The sequence below is a fragment of the Stenella coeruleoalba genome (assembly GCF_951394435.1).
Source record: "Stenella coeruleoalba genome assembly, chromosome: 17".
NCBI classification, from domain to species: domain Eukaryota; kingdom Metazoa; phylum Chordata; class Mammalia; order Artiodactyla; family Delphinidae; genus Stenella; species Stenella coeruleoalba.
In genome coordinates this window covers 32443105-32461055 of record NC_137163.1, presented here as the reverse complement: position 1 = coordinate 32461055, position 17951 = coordinate 32443105, and the positions used below count along the sequence as shown (strand labels likewise).

The following is a 17951-nucleotide window of genomic DNA, read 5'->3' as shown; positions in this document are numbered from 1 at the left end:
TACAGTAATGAATTATAAAGGGCCAACTTGTTTATTTACTAATTCTTTTTTTAAATTGAAGTATAGTTGATTTACAATATCGTGTTAGTTTCAGGTGTACAGCACAGTGATTCAGTTATATATATAAATCTATTCTTTTTCAGAATAAAGTGCCAACTTTTAAAAAATAAAGGGATGAATAAAATGTAAATAGGGAACATTATACAGCCATTAAAATGTGTAAACTTATAGTTGTTGGAGCTTGGATTCTGCAGCAACATTGAATTTGTATCTGGCTTTACTTACTAGCAGTGTGACTGTAAGTAAAAATAGCTTCTCTGTAGAATAGAATAATAGTAGAATATTTATAATAGTACCTATCTACCTGATACACAATAAGCACCATATGCATTAGCTATTGTTTATTCTATTTAGATTTTAATATAAAAATGTAAAGACTGGTTCCTGAGGGAAGGGAAGTCACATCGGGGAAGGGAAAATAGTTAATTAAAAAGGGAGCCAAGCATAGATCAGTGCAACCAAGCTCATGATCAACTCTATTTTGGATACCTACGGTTTAAAAATAGAGAGAGAAAGAAAATTTAAAAAAAGGTGTGCATTGTAATCTATCCTAGGAGGAAGCGAGGGCATGTATAAAATATAAATGCCCTGTAATGGATGCACCATAGTGAGTCTAAAGGGTGAGTGGCTTTAGCTGAAAGAGGGGAAAGAAGCAGTGCAAAAAATGAGGTTGAAGGGGTGAATGTGTGCGAGAACATTCAAGGCTTTGTATGTCTTCATAAGATTTTTCTTCTTCTTAAAAACAATCAGAAGCCATTAGCGTATTTTAAGCAGTGAGATAACAAGATAATTTTTCTGTAGTACGCAGAAGGGGAGAAGTGTGGATGTGAGTAGCCTAGCCAGGAGGCTAGGTGGGTATTGATGGTAACAAGGCCTATGGTATTGACAATGGATTCAGAGACAAGCGGAAGGATTCAAGACATATTTAAGAAGTAAAATTGAAAGGACTTAGATTAATTATGCATTTGAAGGAGGGAGATATTTCTAGAATAATTCTAGATTTCAGGCCTGCGTAATTAAATGGTGGCACAATTCACTGAAATTGTGCACTGGCAGGAACACTGGCAGGGAATTTAGTTTAATAGGAAAATTAGGAGTTCGCTTTGATACGCACTGAATTCCAACTGGCACTGAGACTTCCAAATAGAGATGTCAAGTAGGCAATTGAATATTGAAGCTCAGAGGAGAAGTTTGAGCTGAGCATTTACATTTATAAGTAATTTATATATAGGTGGAAATTGAAGTCTTAGGTGTGGGTATGATTGCCTAAGAAACATAGAATGAAAAGAGAAGAGGGGCCTGAGTCTTGACCTTCAAAGGAGAGAGAAAATGAAAGGCAGATACAGGAAGAAAACCAGGAGAGTGTAATGAAAGCCCAGTGGGCATGTGAACATAATTTCAAGTATTGTTGAGAACTCAGTAAGATGGAGACTAAAAAATTTGTCCATTAGTTTTAGATACAGGGAGATCCTTGGTAAACTTTGTGAGAATTAAGAAGTAGACTGGAAATTAGATTAGATTGATTGAAGAGTGACTGGGGTGAGGAAGCAGAGATAGAATTTGGCATATTTATAAATGGGAAGGGAAGAAATGCTCTTTTTGGCAAGGAATATAATTTAGCTCCCGAATCTGCCTGTACACCACCACTTCTACATATGGTAGTTTCTCGTTTTATAGGACTGGAAGGATGAATACACAAAATCTCTGTATAAGTCCTCTCTTATCGCCCCAAGCTGTTGTAGTCTAGTCCTATCTGAATTTCGGCTTCTCTCTCTCCCTTTGCTGCCTACAGCTGGGAAGATTTGATCCCATCCTACAGCCCTAATAATGCTGTAGTCTCTGGGATTACTACAGTTGTTATGTAAAAGAGTTTTAAATAGCTCTAATCTAGCACTTTGGGATACATAATTACTAATTTTTCTGCTAATGTGATTGGCCTTCTCCCTGTTTGTGAAATGGGGTTTCTACTTCCCTTGAGGCACTATTTTGTACAACAATTGACTTAACTAGATTTCTGCTTTTTGTTCCAATGTGTCTTGGTAACTTGCCTAATACTCCAGTGCCTCTAGAACTAAAACAAAACATTACTCTAATTTTCTTCTTCTTTCTCTGTTTCCCAGTGGGGTTCAGCCATGTGCTGAAAGATATGCCAGAGATCATAAGTGTGTACACAGGTATACAGTAGAAATGTATAATATACCTCACATATAGAAAGATAGTTCTTCTAAATGGTTGAGAGAAGCTATGATGCAGAGTTCATTCAGTGGTCCACTTAAAATCATGCTTGCTCTGGTACATGTTTATGAACTTGGGTTTCCTGTAGTGGTGCTTATTTTGTGTTAACAGAGATTCACTTAAACCTGGTGGGAGATCATCAGGGAAAAACAGTATGTTGTCTGAAGTTATAGAAAAAAATTGAGAAAACTGGCACGGCTATTTGAATTTACTAATATTAGGTGTGAAAAAGGAAGTCTGCTTTTGTGGTTAAGTAGGTAAAAGGACTTACATAGGTCTATTTTTAATTTACCTACTGACTTTAGGTTAGCACTTTGAAACTAACTTTTTTAAAAGTCAGGCTTATTTGAGGTATAGTTTATTTGCAGTAAAATTCACCTTTAAGACATACACTTCACTGAATTCTGGAAAACATACATAGTTAAATATCTACCACCATAATCAAGACAGACTATTTCCTTCACCTCCAAACGTTCCTTGTGTCCATTTGTAGTTAATCCTCTTGCTCTACTCCAGCTCCTAGCAACCATTGTTCTGATTTCTGTCCTAATAATTTGCCTCTTTCTGAATGTTATATAAATGAAATCATATCATATAAAAGTGGGCAATCTGCGACCCATAGGCCAAATCTGGCCCACTGCCTGTTTTCAGTGTCCATAAATAATACTTTATTGGAACACAGCTATGCTCATTCATTTATATATTGCCATTGGTTGCTTTCTGGTTCATGCTTTTTAGATTTTATTGAAGGTATGCTTGTCTAATCTAGCTAAGTAGTCTTTGTTTAACCCAAGGCCTCACTTTTTGTCAATGTTTCCATCTAGAAGTTTTATAGTTATTGTCATTTTATTTAGTTCTGTAATCTATTGTTTACGGTTCTGTAATACATTTAGTTAATTTTTGTAGGTGTGAGGTATGAGTTGAGGTTCATTTTTTTACACATGGATTTCCAGTTACTTTTTTTACACATGAATTTTCCGTTGCTTTAAAGGGTTATTCTTTATCATTGAATTACCTTGGTATCTTTTTAAAAAAGTAATGACCATTTAAGTGTTGGACTATTCTGGACTCTGTTAGATTCTGTTCTATTGTATGCGTGTTTATCCTTTGCCAATATTTGATTACTTCTGTAACTTTTCTAGTTAAGTCTTAAAATCAGGTAATGTGAGTCCTTCAATCTTTTTGTTTTTCAAAATATTCTGCCTATTCTGAGAGTTTTGCTTTTCCATACAAATTTTAGATTGAGCTTGTCGATTTGTTTAAAAAATTCTTTCCGAGATTGTGACTGAGATGACATTGAATCAATAGATCAATTTGTAGAGAATTGATATCTTAACAATATTGAGACTTCTCATTGATGAATACAGTATATTTCTACTATTAATTAGATCTCTCTTTTGATTCTTTTTATTAGTGTTTTATAGTTCTTACGAAAGATAGCCTGCACATATTTTGTTAGATTTATACCTTAGTCTTTTATTTTTTTTGATGCCATTGCAGATTACTTTTTAAAATTTTGATTTCCAACTGTCTATTGCTAGTATATAAAAATACAATTTTTTTTTTGTATATTGAGCTTGTATCTTGTGAACTTGCTAAACTCATTTATTTATTATAGGAGATTTTTTTATAGTTTCTTTGGGATTTTATACATAGACAATTATGCCATCTGTGCAGTTTAAAAATTTTCCTTTCCAATCTCTATGGCTTTAATTTTTATTGTTTTTTTCTGGCTTTGATGCATTAGCCAGGATTTCCAGTCCAGTGTTGGTTAGGAGTAGTGAGAGAGGAGACGTTGTTTTGTTCCTGATTTCAGGGGGAAAGCACTCAATTTTTCAAATACAATATGATGTTAGCTGTAGAGTCTTTTGTGGATACTGTTATTGCATTAAGGAAGTTTCTGTCTATTCCTAGTTTGCTGATTCAGCTGCTTTCTCAGCATATTTTGACATAATCATATGTTTCTTTCCCCTTAATCTGTTAATGTGGTAAATTATATTGCTTGAATTTAGAATGTGGAACCAACCTTGCATTCCCAGGATAAACATCACCTGTTTGTGATGTATTATTCTTTAACATATTTCTGGATTTGGCTTGCTAATGTTGGGTTGAGGATTTTTGCACCTTCTCATGAGGAATATTGGTCTATACTTTTCTTTTCTTATTATATTTTTGTATGGTTTTGGTATCAGAGTAATGTTGGCCTTAGGAAATTAGTTAAATGTTTCTTTCACTTTTACTTTCTGAAAGGGATTATGTAGAATTGGTATTGTTTCTTCCTTAAATATTTTGCAGGATTCATCAATAAAGCCATGGAGAACTGGAGTTTTATTTTTGAAAGGTTTTTAAACTATGAGTTAAATTTCTTTAATAGCTTTAGGACTTGTCAGGCTATCTAGTTCTTCTTGAGTGAGGTGTACTTATTTCTGTCTTTCAAGAAGATGTTCTGTTTCTCATGTAAGTTGTAGAATTTTGGGCATAGAGTTGTTTGTAATATTCTCTTATAATCTTTTACATTTAATTTTGTTTAACTGTGGAGTCTGTAGTGATGTTACCTCTATCATTGTTGTAGGTAATTTGCATCTTCTCTCTTTCTTTCTCTCTCTCTTGATCATTCTGGCTGGAGGTTTATCAATTCTATTGTTTCTATTTTAAAAAGAATCAGTTTTTGGTTTCATTGATTTCTTCTCTAATCTTTTAAAATTTCCTTCCTTCTACTTTCTTTGGGTTTAACTTTCCTTTTTCTTTTTTTGAAACTGATTTGAGACTTTTTTCTTTTTGACATAAGCATTTATTTCTATGTCTGGGTCTGGTTTTCCATAAGATACTTCCAAGGAGTATCATACTCCTGAAGAACTTACTTCAAATCCCTTGCAGTTAAGGTCTTTAACATTTCTTTGCCTGAAACAGCCTTTATTTTGTCTTCATTTTTTTAAGCATAATTTCACTGCATATAGGATCTTGGGTTGATAGGTTTTTTTTTGTTGTTGTTGTTACTTCCTGTCTGTGCTTTATAAAGATGTCATTCCAAAGTCTTCTAACTTGCATGGTTTCTGAAGAATAATCTTCTGTAATTCTTATCATTGGTTCTTTGTAAATAATATGTTATTTTCTCTGGCTGCTTTTATAGTTTTCTCTTTATGTTTGGTTTTTAGCAGTTTGACTATGATGTGTGTAAAAGTGTGTGTGTGTGTGTGTGGTATTTGTTCTACAAAGGATTCTCTGAAGTTCACGTGTTTGTGATTTGCTGCCTTTCATTAGTTTTGAAAAATTCATGGCCGTTATCCCTTCAAGTATTTCCTCTGTTCTGTTTGTTCTGTTTTCTCTTTCTTCATCTTCTGGGACTCCAGTTTTACATGTTAGATCATTTTAGCTCTTGGATGCTCTCTCTCTTTTTTTTTTTTTTTTTTTTGGCTACAGCACACAGCATGCAGGATCAGATCCCTGACTAGGGATCGAACCCATGCCCCCTGCATGGAAGCATGGAGTCTTAACCACTGGAACACCAGGGAAGTCCCTTGGATGTTCTTTTTTTCCTACACTTTTTTTTTCTGTTTTAATGTGGATAATTTTTATTGACTTATTCTCAAGCTTACTGTTCTTTTCCTTAGTTCTTTCAAGCCTACTCATGAGACCATCAAAGGAATTCTTCATCTCTGAGGACATATTTTTTATTTCCAGTATTTCCATTTGACTCTTACAGTTTCCATCTTTCTGCTTCAGTACCCTATTTGTTCATGTCTGTTGTCCACCTTTTTTCTCTATATCTTTTACCTAAATAATTTTAATCATTTTAAAGTCTGTGTCTGATAATCTTATCATCTTTGTCATCTCTGAATCTACTTGTAGTGATTATCTCTTGACAACGGGTTGTTTATTCCTTGTGTTTTTTTTCCTGAGTCTCATGCTTTTGAGTTGTATTTATGCCTTAAAGTTGGCATGCCTTTTCTGTCAGACTGTCAGTATTGGGGATTAAATCACCAATCAAGTCAGGGGTTCAGACAGGTTTGGATTTTGCTGTTGCCATCATTATCTTTAGTGCACTACTATCTTCAAATTCCTCTAACGTGAGCCACTGTTGCTTTTTGCTTGGGGTGGATGCAGGAGTACTGTAAGTTTTGTTTTGTTTTTATTGTTTTGCTACCCCTTCAGCCATTCCTATCCACTTATGTCACAGAGGGAGGGGGTCTCTCCCCATGTTCTTGCCCATTCCCCAGAGGTAGACAACTGGTGCGTATTTCTTGATCCTAGGCTTGTGATAGGGGCGGGGTGTTCTGTTGTGTGTGTTCTATCTTCCATCTTTGAACAGGCTTTGTCAACCTAGGCCTCAGGGATGAGGCTTGCTCAAGGTTTTTACTCCCTCCTTCCTGTGGAAGCAAATGTGCCTTATATCTCTGAATGGTTTGGGGCAGGAGTTTCCACCCCTCCCTTAGTGATAAAAGGCCTTTAATTTGTGGATAAGATCTTGGTTGAAGATGGTTTTTGTCCCTCTTTCATGGGAAGAGGGTTTTTTTTCAAGCTTTTCCCTAGCTGCAGTGGATCTTTACCTTTGCCCTGGGGATGACAGAGTTTACTCCCTTTTCCTGTGGCTTATAGCTTTGGCTTTTTTAGGAGAAATAGTCTGGGAAAATGTGCCTGTGTCCTAGCAGCCACTAGTTAGTCACTTCTGTTATACCTGCATGTGCACCCCCAAAGGATTCTTTTTGTTCTCATGCCCTGCTCTCAATATGCCTGATGAATAACCAGTGGAGGTATGTGGAAGAGTGCTTGGGAGTGAGTGTGAACTTCCCTTGAGTCTGGGCCCCTAGCTATTCCAAACTGTCATGTTAGCCCACACTTGGCCTTTACAATTTGTTAAAGTTTTAATGAATTTCCTCTTACCTAATTGTAAGAGGAAACACCTCTTTCCCCTGTGTTCTGCCAAAAGAGAAACAGTGTGGCCCATTGCTCTTTGGAAGGGCTTGTTGCTCTTTGGAGTTTAGATTATTTGGTTGCCTTATAGCCTCAACTCTGTGAAGGGCTCAAAACAAGTTATGATATTTTAGATTATTTAGCCTTTTGTCCTTTCTAGGATGGGAGTGACATTATGTACAGCTTTGTAAATCCTAAACATTAGTTCTGATTAGGAACTTTGATTTATAAATCCAAATTATAGTTCTAAATATTTTAAATTATCCTTTATAAAGACAATGGAAGTGAGAAGTTTTATCACTATTTATTTTTAACTAGAAAAAATAAAGGCCTTACTTTTATTTGTACAGCCTTATTTGGTAGGCTTCTAATATTTCATAGTGTCTTTGCAGCCAACTAATGTCGAGACTATTGAATAGATTTAACCAGTTAGTGAGACCACTCATCCAATGTTCTCCCCTCTGTTTGGATTCTTAAGATCATTCCAATTGAGAGTCTGTCTCAATGATTTGAAGTTCATAGGTTTTGGTTTCACTGTGTAAGTCAAATCAGTCTTTTTGTGAAGCTAAACTGTTGAAAAATAACATTGTAAATATTTTACAGTATATGATTGAAAATATATTGCAAATGGTTGGTAGAAATTCTACAATTACAGTTCAAAGAAGTATCTTAATTGTATTGTTTCTTAAATTAGCATGTATATCAGAAGGCAGAAGGCAGAACTAGTTACAACACTTTTGTGATGTGATGTGCCATAAAAGATGTTATTCTATAAACAGAAAATTAAATTTTTATTCTGTATTCTCCTATGGATTTTTTTGGGTATAAAAGTGTGTCCACAGATTGTGGTAATTATTTTTTTTTTGAGACATCAGGAAACCAAATTTTTCTTATCTGTGTTCTCTGCAGAAAACTTCATCAGCAGTTTGAAATGTATAAGGAGCAGGTAAAGAAGATGGGAGAAGAATCACAGCAACAGCAAGAACAGAAAGGTGATGCTCCAACCTGTGGTATCTGCCACAAAACAAAGTTTGCTGATGGATGTGGCCATAACTGTTCATATTGCCAAACAAAGTTCTGTGCTCGTTGTGGAGGTCGAGTGTCATTACGCTCAAACAAGGTACAGAATGAAAATTACACTTCATAATTCTCTTATACTTAAGCTTATCTTGAATAAACTGGACAGCTGAAATTAATATTCAGGTTAATCAATGAATAAGAACCTTCCCTAGTGTCTTCAATTCAGATAAAATAATTAAAAAAAATTTTCCTCTGAATTAAAAAGGTATTTGTCTCATTGTTTATGTTCTTTAGCTTATGATTTTGTTTAGAATCATAGGGTCTTAGACTTTCAAAGATGAAGTGAATTTAGAGATCAGTTGGCCTAACTCCTTATTTTATAGGTGTAGAAAACTCAGACCCAGAGACACTAAAATTCATCTTAAAGTCACACGACTGATTAATGTTTGGGTTGTGTCACAGCTTTTTCGATTACTTCACATAATTTTATAAACTTGGTAGATCTGCTCTTCCTTTGGCCTCTGTTTTCTTTCTTTTTGAAAGAGGCTCTTTAGCTTTGAGAGTCTGTGTTTCATAATTTTATAATTTTATAGCTTTTGAGGCTACTTTACTCTTTATTTTTGTTTTAACATTAATGAAATAAACATTAGATTATGGATTTAAAGAAGAAATGTTAAGGCTGTGTTTCACACCTGTACTAGATTTTTGTAGTTTATCCATCCACTTTAGGGAATATATTAATATTTCCCAAAGAATGCTATGTTGAAATAAGTAAAAGCAGTATTTTATATTGTTGTCTAAGTTCTTTATAATTTGTATTTATCCTCTTCATAGTATTTTATCACTCAGTTCTTAGGTAGCTCAAAAATATGAAGCTGATGTCTTTACATACATTACTTAGACACAATTATGGGAATTTGTTCCCCTTTGTGATTTCATTTCTCCATTGTCTCATTGTTTCCCTTTTCTCATTGTTTTGTTTTGCCCAGAACTAATAACTTTTCTTTATTTTTCCTTATCTTTCTCCCTGGTTTACCTGATTATTTTTCTTTTCCTTGACTAGTTGCATTGGCTAGAAACTCCAGTGTAATTCTGATTGGAAATGATGAGAGAAGCTATCCCTATTTTGTTCTTATCTTGGAGAGAAAGCATTCAGTCTTTCACTATTAAGTATTATGTTAGCTATCAGCTCTTCATAGATGTTGTCTATTATTAATTTGCTGAGAGTTTTTGTTTGTTTGTTTGTTTACCTCAGGAATAGATGTTGGATTTTGTGAAATACTTTTTCTCCATCCATTGAGATTGATTATATGTTTTTTGTTAATATGGTGAACTACATTGATTGATTTTGAAATGTTAAACCAACTCTGTATTCCTGGAATAAAACCCATTTGGTTATGATGGATTATATCTTTTACATATTAATGGGTTTGATTAGATAAAATTTTGTTTACAATTTTTGCTTCTGTGTTCATGAGGGTTGATATCTGTAGTTTTCTTTTCTTGCAGTGTCTTTCTTTGATTTTGGTATTAGAGTAATGCTGGCTGGATAGAATGAGTTGGGCAGTATTTCCTCCTCTCCAATGTTTTAGTAGAGTTTCTGCAGAATTAGTATAATTTATCCCTTAATATTTTGAAACCATCTGGGCATACAGTTTTATTTTGGGGGGAAAGTTTTTAAGTACAGTTTTAATTTCTTTAATAGATATAGAGTTATTCAGGTTATCTATTTTTTTCTTGAATGAGCTTTGGTAATTTGTATCTTTCAAGGAATTTGTTCAGTTCCTCATAAGTTATTGAATTTATTAGCATCTTGTTCACAGTATTCCATTCTCATTCTTTTAATATCTGTATAATCTGTAGTGATGCTAACTCTTTCATTCCTGATATTGGTAATTTACATCTTCTGTCTTTTTCCCTGCTTAGTCTGACAGATATTTATCAATTTTATTGATCTTATCAAAGAACCAGCTTTTTGTTTTATTGATTTTTTAAATTGTTGATTTCATCTTTGATCTTTATTATTTCTTTTCTTTTGCTAACTGTAATTAATTGTCTCTTGTTTTTCTGGTTTCTTACGGTGGAAGCTGAGGTCATTGCTTTGAGATGTTCCTTCTTTTCTAATATAGGCATCATGTGCTGTCAATTTCCCCTAAGTACTGCTTCAGTGACATCCCCAAAATTCTGATATGCTGTCTTTTCATTTTCATTCAGTTGAAATACTTCCTAATTTTACTTTTCATCTTTGACCAATGAATAACTTAGAAGTATGTTATTTATTTTTTAAATACTGGGGGTGGATTCCAGAGATCTTTCTGTTAATGATTTTTAATTTAATTCGGTTGTGGTCCTAGATATACTTTGTATGCCTTGAATCCTTTGAAATGTACTGAAACTTATTTTATGGCCCAGAATATGGTTTATTTTGACAAATGTTCTGTGTGTACTTGAAGAAGGTGTATATTCTGCTATTTTTTGACAGTGTTTTTAAATGTCCAATAGGTCAAGTTGTTTAATAGAGTTGTTCAAGTCTACTATATTCTTGTTGATTTTCTACCTATTTATTCTATCAATTATTGAGAGGGGTATGGAAATATATATCTATACTTGGATTTGTCCATTTCTTTTTACAGTTTTATTGGCTGTTGCTTTATGTATTTTAAAGTTCTATTTTTAGGTGTATAAACATTTAGCAGTATTACAGCCTATTAAATAATTGACCCCTTTATAATTATTAAGTGACTTTATTCCTGGTAATATTCTTTGCTCTGAAATCTGTTTTGTCTAATCTTACTATAATCATTCCAACTTTCTATTGGGTAGTAGTAACATTGTTTATGTTTCCTGTTCTTTTACTTTAAACTAATTTGTGTCTTCATATTTGAAGTACTTTTCTTATAGGCAGCATATAATTGGGTATTGCTTTGTTAGCCAATCTGACAATCCCTGCTTTTCAATTGGGTGTTTAGATAATTTATATTTAATGTGATTACTGATATGGTTAAGTTTGATTATATCATTTTGCTCTTTTTCTACTTTTACCATCTGATCTTTATTTCTTTTTTAGTCTCCTTTTGGATTAATCAAGTACTTTTTTGATTCAGTTTTATCTGCTTTGTTAGCTCATTAGCTTTGTTGACTCTTTGTTTTGTAGCTTCGTTGGCTCTTTGTTTTATTATTTTATTAATTGCTTAAGGAGTTTGTAATATACATCTTTAAATGATCACAGTCAACCTGAACTGATATTATACCATTTGGTGTATAGTATAGTATAAGAATTTACAATAGTGTACTTCCATTTCTACCCTTCTGGACTTATATTATTGGTATCATATAGCTTACTTTTACCTGTTTTATAAATCCCACAATACACTGTTTGTTTTTTGTTTTAAAGGCTTATGTTTTAAGGAGTTTTAAATGATAAAGAAATATTATGTATTTACTTGTGTTGTTACCATTTCTGGTAGTGTTCATTTCTTTTTGTAGATCTATATTTCTGTCTGGTATCATATTTCATCTGCCTGAAAGATTTCCTTCAATATTTGCTATAGTACGAGTCTGCTAGTGATGAATGCTTTCAACTTTTTATGCTAAAATTTTTGCCCTTGTTTTTTTTAAAAGATATTTTTGCTTGGTATAGAATTCTAGTTTAACAGTTATTTGCTTTCAATATTTTAAATATTTTTGCTTCACTGCCTTCTCCCTTTCACTGTTTCCAATTAGAATTGTAATACCATTCTCATCTTTATCTCTCTGTATATAAAATGTGTCTTTTTTGTCTGATTGCTTTTAAGATATCCTTTTGATCACTGGTTACGTGCAATTTAATTATGATGTTTCTTTGTTAATTTTCTTCATGTTTGTTGTGTTTGGAGTGTTTTTGAGCTTTTTGGATCTATGTGTTTATAGTTTTCATAGGCTGTATAGAATGTTGTCAATTTTTTCTTCATATATTTTTACTGGCCCATCCTCTCTCTCTTCTCCTTCAGGGAGTCCTGTTACCCATACACTAGGCTGCTTGAAGTTGTCCTACAGCTCACTTATGTTCTTTTTTATTAAATCAAATTTTAATTTTCTCCATTTTCATTTTGTTTATGTTTTATTTCTATGCCTCAGGTTTACTAATCTTTTCTTCTACAGTGTCAAATCTGCTGTTAATACCATTCAGTGTATTTTTTCACCTCAGACATTATAGTTTTCATGTCTAGAATTTCAATTTTAGATATTTTTATATCTTCCACAGTCTGGTTAACTTTTTGAACGTGTAGAATACACACTCTCTAATAATTGTTTTGAAGTTCTCCTATGCTAATTTTAACATCTTTGTCAGTGTTGGGTTAGTTTTGATTGATTATTCTCATTATGGTATGTGTTTTCCTGACTCTTTACATGCCTAGTATCTTATGTTGAATGTCAGGCATTGAAAATTTTACTTTGTTGGGTGCTATATATTTTTTCATTCCTATAACTCCTTGAGCTTTGTTCTGGAATGCAGTTAAGTTACATGGAAACAATTTAACTTTTGTATCTTGCTTTTGTGATTTGTTAGGTGGATCTGGAACAGTGCTCAGTTTAGCGCTAATTATTCTCTTCTACAGAGGCAAGGCTTTCCTGAGTACTTTAACCAATACCCCATGATTATGAGTTTTTCTTTTCTAGCTGGTAGGAACATCTACTGTTTTCTCTAATCCTTTCAGATGATTTTTTTTCCCCACTCCTGGATATTTAATCACATTCATGCTCACTGATCATTACTAAGTTGAACACTTGAAGGGTCTCTCTGTAGATCTCTGGAGTTTTCTTTCTCTGTTCACCTTTCTCTTCACTGATAACTTGTTCAACGAAAGCTAGCTGTGCTGGCCTCCTCAGGCTTAGTTTGTTCTCTTCAACTTAGGATGTCTGCCAAAGTGAGTTTCAGCTGCTCTGTATTACTCTGCTGCCTGGAAAGCCTCTCAAAACAGTAACCTGGGGCAATTTTAGAGCTTATCTTGTTTGTTTCCCATATTTCAGCTGGCCTTTTTTGCCTGATGTCCATTGTCTTGAATACCATTCGTCATACATTTTGCCTATTTTTTGTTTGTTTGCTTGTTTCAGGCAGATGAAGGAATCTAGCCCTTGTTACCCCATTTAGGCCACAAGCAGAAGTCTGTAATGACGTCTGAATATAGTTTGCTTAAAAATATTTTTTCTGGTTTCTAACATATGGTCTCTTTATGCTGAGCAAAGTTCTAGTCAGTAAGTTAAGTACAGTGAAAAACTGGAACACCCCTTGAACATTTTTTGTATTGTAATCAACTATAAAACTCTATATATTGTGGATTAACGTGATGTGGATGATTTATGGAAGAAGAAAGGAAGCAGAGAGAGTAACCCCCACATTTCTCATATTTTTTCTTAGATCTGAGGGAAATGTTAGGGACTAAACATAAAAAATAATTTTCATTCATAATTTACTTGGGAAAGCATTCCTTTTATATGTGTATATATATATATATATATATATATATATATATATATGGCCTATATTCTAAATGGAAAGAATAATGAGTTTAATTTCTCTTTTCAAATTGGATCTTCCTACGTATACTCAGTTGCCTTATGTACTAGAAGGCTTTTGCTCACAATAGATACTGAACACATTTTTTTAAAAATTTAATTTAATTTTTTTATACAGTAGGTCCTTATTAGTTATCTGTTTTATACATATTAGTGTATATATGTCAATCCCAATCTCCCAGTTCATCCCACCCCCCCCACCCCCACTTTCCCCCCTTGGTGTCCATACATTTGCTGAACACAGTTTTTGATTTATCATAGCTCCAAAGGATTAAGCTCAGTGCATTTTGGTAAGATTATTTTTATGAAGTAGAATAATGACAATATAAATATTTTATAGCTTAAAATTTAATTATAAAGCAATTTAAAAATTATTTTAGTAATCTCCTAAAAGAACAAGATAAAATAATCTTTTGTTTTAATTTTAAGGTCTTTCACGTGCAGCCATCCTTAACAATTAATTAACTCTTCTGAGGTGTATTTAGGATACAGAGAGAATAAATGAAGTGCAGGACTATGGAGTACCAGTATAATAAGATTTTATGAAATACTGCTTTCATTTAGTTTCTTAAGATGATACTCCTTAATAAATTAAAGCTATATATTTAGTTAAATTGAAAAATAATGACTTTCTAAGGGAGATATTATTTTGTAATCATGGAATAGAGACTCTAGTGGTAAAGACATTAAAAGTAATTTACAGTCAGGATTATTTTAAGCTTCAAAGTGTGGCAACATTAATTTTTCGTTTCTTTTACTTTTTGGGAAAAATAGATTACCATCTCTCAATGGATAATCTAATTTTGAAAAAATAAAGAATATACTTTTTTTAGAATTATAGTGTTTAATTTGCAAATGTAACAGATATGGATTCTTTCACTATAAATTATCAGATTTGAAGCAGAATGAATGATACCTTTAGTATGGTTGTAAAAGAAAGTGATTCTTAAGAAAGTCCCTTAAAATATATTGATATATGTGTGTTCAGTATATCAGATGGTAAGTCTTTTAAAAAAAAATTCAAGTCACTGTAATTACCGGCAAGTCTGTAGTTAGTGTGCTTGTGTAATATATAATCAGTTCCCATACCCCAAATCAAACATATCATGTATGGATTTTCTGTTAGATTTTTATGAAATCACTGCATTCCAGTATATTGGTAAAAATTTGACATTCTCTAGGAACAGGGTGACTTAAGTTGAGACAACTAGGAGAACCAAGTTTTGTTCCTGCCCTGGTGTTACATGACTCTTGTTGACATATCACTTCATGTATTATTGCTTCTGTTTTAAAATCTGTAAAATGACAGCATCAATTTAAATGATTTCTAAGGTCTCTTCTGGGCTTAACATTTTATGATTTTTAAATTAATACTAGATTATTCATGTAATCCTTGAAAAGGAATATAGTCAGATATTTCTACTGCTTAAAGAATTTATAAAAGGAATTGAGAAGCTTCATTAATTCTGTTATGTCAGTATGTCTAGTATATTGTGTGTTAAGCTTTGGCAGTGGTCTTGAAAGTGTACCCTGATGTGGAAGGAAGGTTTTTTGGAGAGGAGACGAGTGCTAATAACTTCAAGGGCACATATTTCCATATGTATTTTCATTTTTTTCTTAAAATTGATCTACCTGAAAACACTTTTCTGTTTTGTAAATTTTTCTTTCCAACTCACTTTTATAAGTGGGTGGCTTCTACTCTTCAAAATAAAAGCATGCTCCTCAACCATACCTAATCTGAATTTTGGTCTTTATATAATATATTGCCTCAGGATGTAAAATTCTCTGGGGCACCAGGCAAAGTGACAAGGAGAGTTGCCGCTGGAGGAGAGTTGTCTTGAAGGAGAGATTCATGAGGTCAAAGCAGTGAGAAGTTTGTAAGAAACATGGAACGAGGCAGCACGTTATTTCATTCAGGCAACAGACTTTTGGCGAGACTCTGGTGCCTCATCTCTCTTTTTCAGAATTGGAATTTTGAGATGATTATCATGGTGACCCATAATAACACATTTATATGAATTTAAAAATGAAGTTGGACTCTTTTTGATATAAAGTCAGATTTGTGTGATGGTTTGGCAATGTGGACTAGTTTGCCAAATAGGTTATAAAGTAGACATTTTCTGTATATTGAATGAGATAAATCTGCAGCTCCAAGCTTTGATAAAAATATAATTAAATCACACCTACAATACACAATATATCTGAAAATGTATCCTTTCCAACTATTTAAACTTAAAATTTAAATGCTATCTTAAAAATGTGCGAGGGGTACCTGGTTTTAGAGATTTGAGAGAAGAGAAAAAATATTTGTAGACTATTGCTATATAACAGGTGCAAGGTATTCTTGGTTATTGGCAGACGTGCTTTTGAGAGTTGTCTTTGGTATCTCTTTGCTCCTAAACTCTTGGTGGAAAGTATACTGCTCAGTACCTAATGTCCTCATCAATAGATAAAGTGAGCTCCTTATCATTAGACAAGATGAGCACCAAGTTAAATAGATTTTACTTAGTATATATGGAGAAGATTAGTAATAGCATCTGAAATGAGTTCTGATCATAATAGGAGACTATATAGAGTTTAATAAATAAAGGAATTCAGGATATCACCAGAACTTTAGGATGGTAAAGCAGACACTAGATAGTGGAGCACAGTGGAAATAGAATCGCAGGTAATTGTGAGAGGACAGTTAGACATAGTCATGAATTTCTCTTTCCTCACCCAATAAATCTCATCTAATTTATTTTAAAGCATCCCCAACAAAAATACTTAACTTCAAACATAAGCAAAAACAAATGAAGTCCTATCTGAAGCAATTTTTTTTTAAGTTAAAAATAATTCTGGGGCTTCCCTGGTGGCGCAGTGGTTGAGAGTCCACCTGCCGATGCAGGGGACACGGGTTCGTGCCCCGGTCTGGGAAGATCCCACATGCCGCGGAGCAGCTGGGCCCGTGAGCCATGGCCGCTGAGCCTGCGCGTCCGGAGCCTGTGCTCCACAACGGGAGAGGCCACAACAGTGAGAGGCCCGCGTACCGCAAAAAAAAAAAAAAAAATTCTGATCCATGAAAAGAACATGAGGGGACTCAAGGAAAATTTTGGAGGTGACAGATATGTCTGTTATTTGATTGTGGTGATGGTTTCATGGATATATTCATAAGTTCAAACTCATCAAATTGTATACAAAAATATATGCAGTTTTAATATATCTATCTAAATAAATAAATAGTTCAATTAAAAAAAAAGGACATAAGCTTCTTCTTTTTAAGTCTTGTCTTTTAAACTCCCTTTCAATAAATATATTAAAATGCCACTGACTCTCACTTAGGCCAGAACAGACTATGCACTTCCTATTGCTGGAACAACGCCCTGATCTACTTCTGTAATTTTCAGCTTTTTGAATGGCACCACTATATGCTATATCACCTAAACTAGAAGGCCAGGAATCATCTCAGGTTTCTGTCCTTCACCATTCTTTCCCCACAAATTTTGCATTTTATTCTTTCCTCTCTGTCTACATAGACTACTAACTGCTCTCTTATTTGGGCTCTCATCCTCCATCACTTGGACTAATGTTAGTTTCCTAACTGGTCTCTTTGCTCCCATCTGGATTCCTCAGACACATCCTTCACATGCTGCTATGCTGATATCTGTAAAATGCAGATCTGATTATTTTACCTTCTGCTTAAAAGCTATTTAGTGACACCTCATCTCTTCAGTGAAGTTTCTAATGGCATAAAGAGCCCTCTCCCTATGGTTTATTCCCTGCCTAACTCAAAGAATAAGCTTCACTGCATTCAATATACCCCGACTAAACTACACTGCAGTCCTCCCTTGATGTCCCATGTCCTTTGGGGATTGGTTCCAGGACTGGCCCCCCCACCCCATGCATAGCAAAATACATGGATGCTCAAGTTCCTTATGTAAAATGGCATAGTATTTGCATATATAACCTATGCACATCCTCCCGTATACTTTAAACCATCTCTAGATTGCTTATAATTCCTAATACGATATAAATGCTATATAAATAGTGGTAAATAGAGTGTAAATGTTATGTAAATAGTTACCAGTGTCGCATATTCAAGTTTTGTTTTTTGGAACTATTGACACAAATAAGCAATAAACAGTCTATAATAGGAATAGGAAAGAGTTTTCTTTGAGACACACTGAGGA

The 17951-nt window shown here is 33.7% G+C and overlaps 1 protein-coding gene across 35 annotated transcripts in view; it reads left to right on the top strand.

Annotated features, from left to right (window-relative positions):
- RIMS2 (regulating synaptic membrane exocytosis 2) overlaps positions 1 to 17951 on the top strand; it is a gene marked incomplete at its 5' end in the record, with an annotated part of 603587 nt that overhangs the window by 174160 nt on the left and 411476 nt on the right. For 34 of the 35 annotated variants that reach the window (XM_079901300.1, XM_079901311.1, XM_079901281.1 and 31 more), the window contains one exon: positions 8116 to 8326. In XM_079901300.1, coding sequence (XP_079757426.1) covers positions 8116 to 8326 — 211 coding nt within the window. Of the gene's footprint in view, positions 1 to 8115; positions 8327 to 17951 lie in introns of those variants that run through there. The other variant, XM_079901305.1, reaches the window with a different exon arrangement.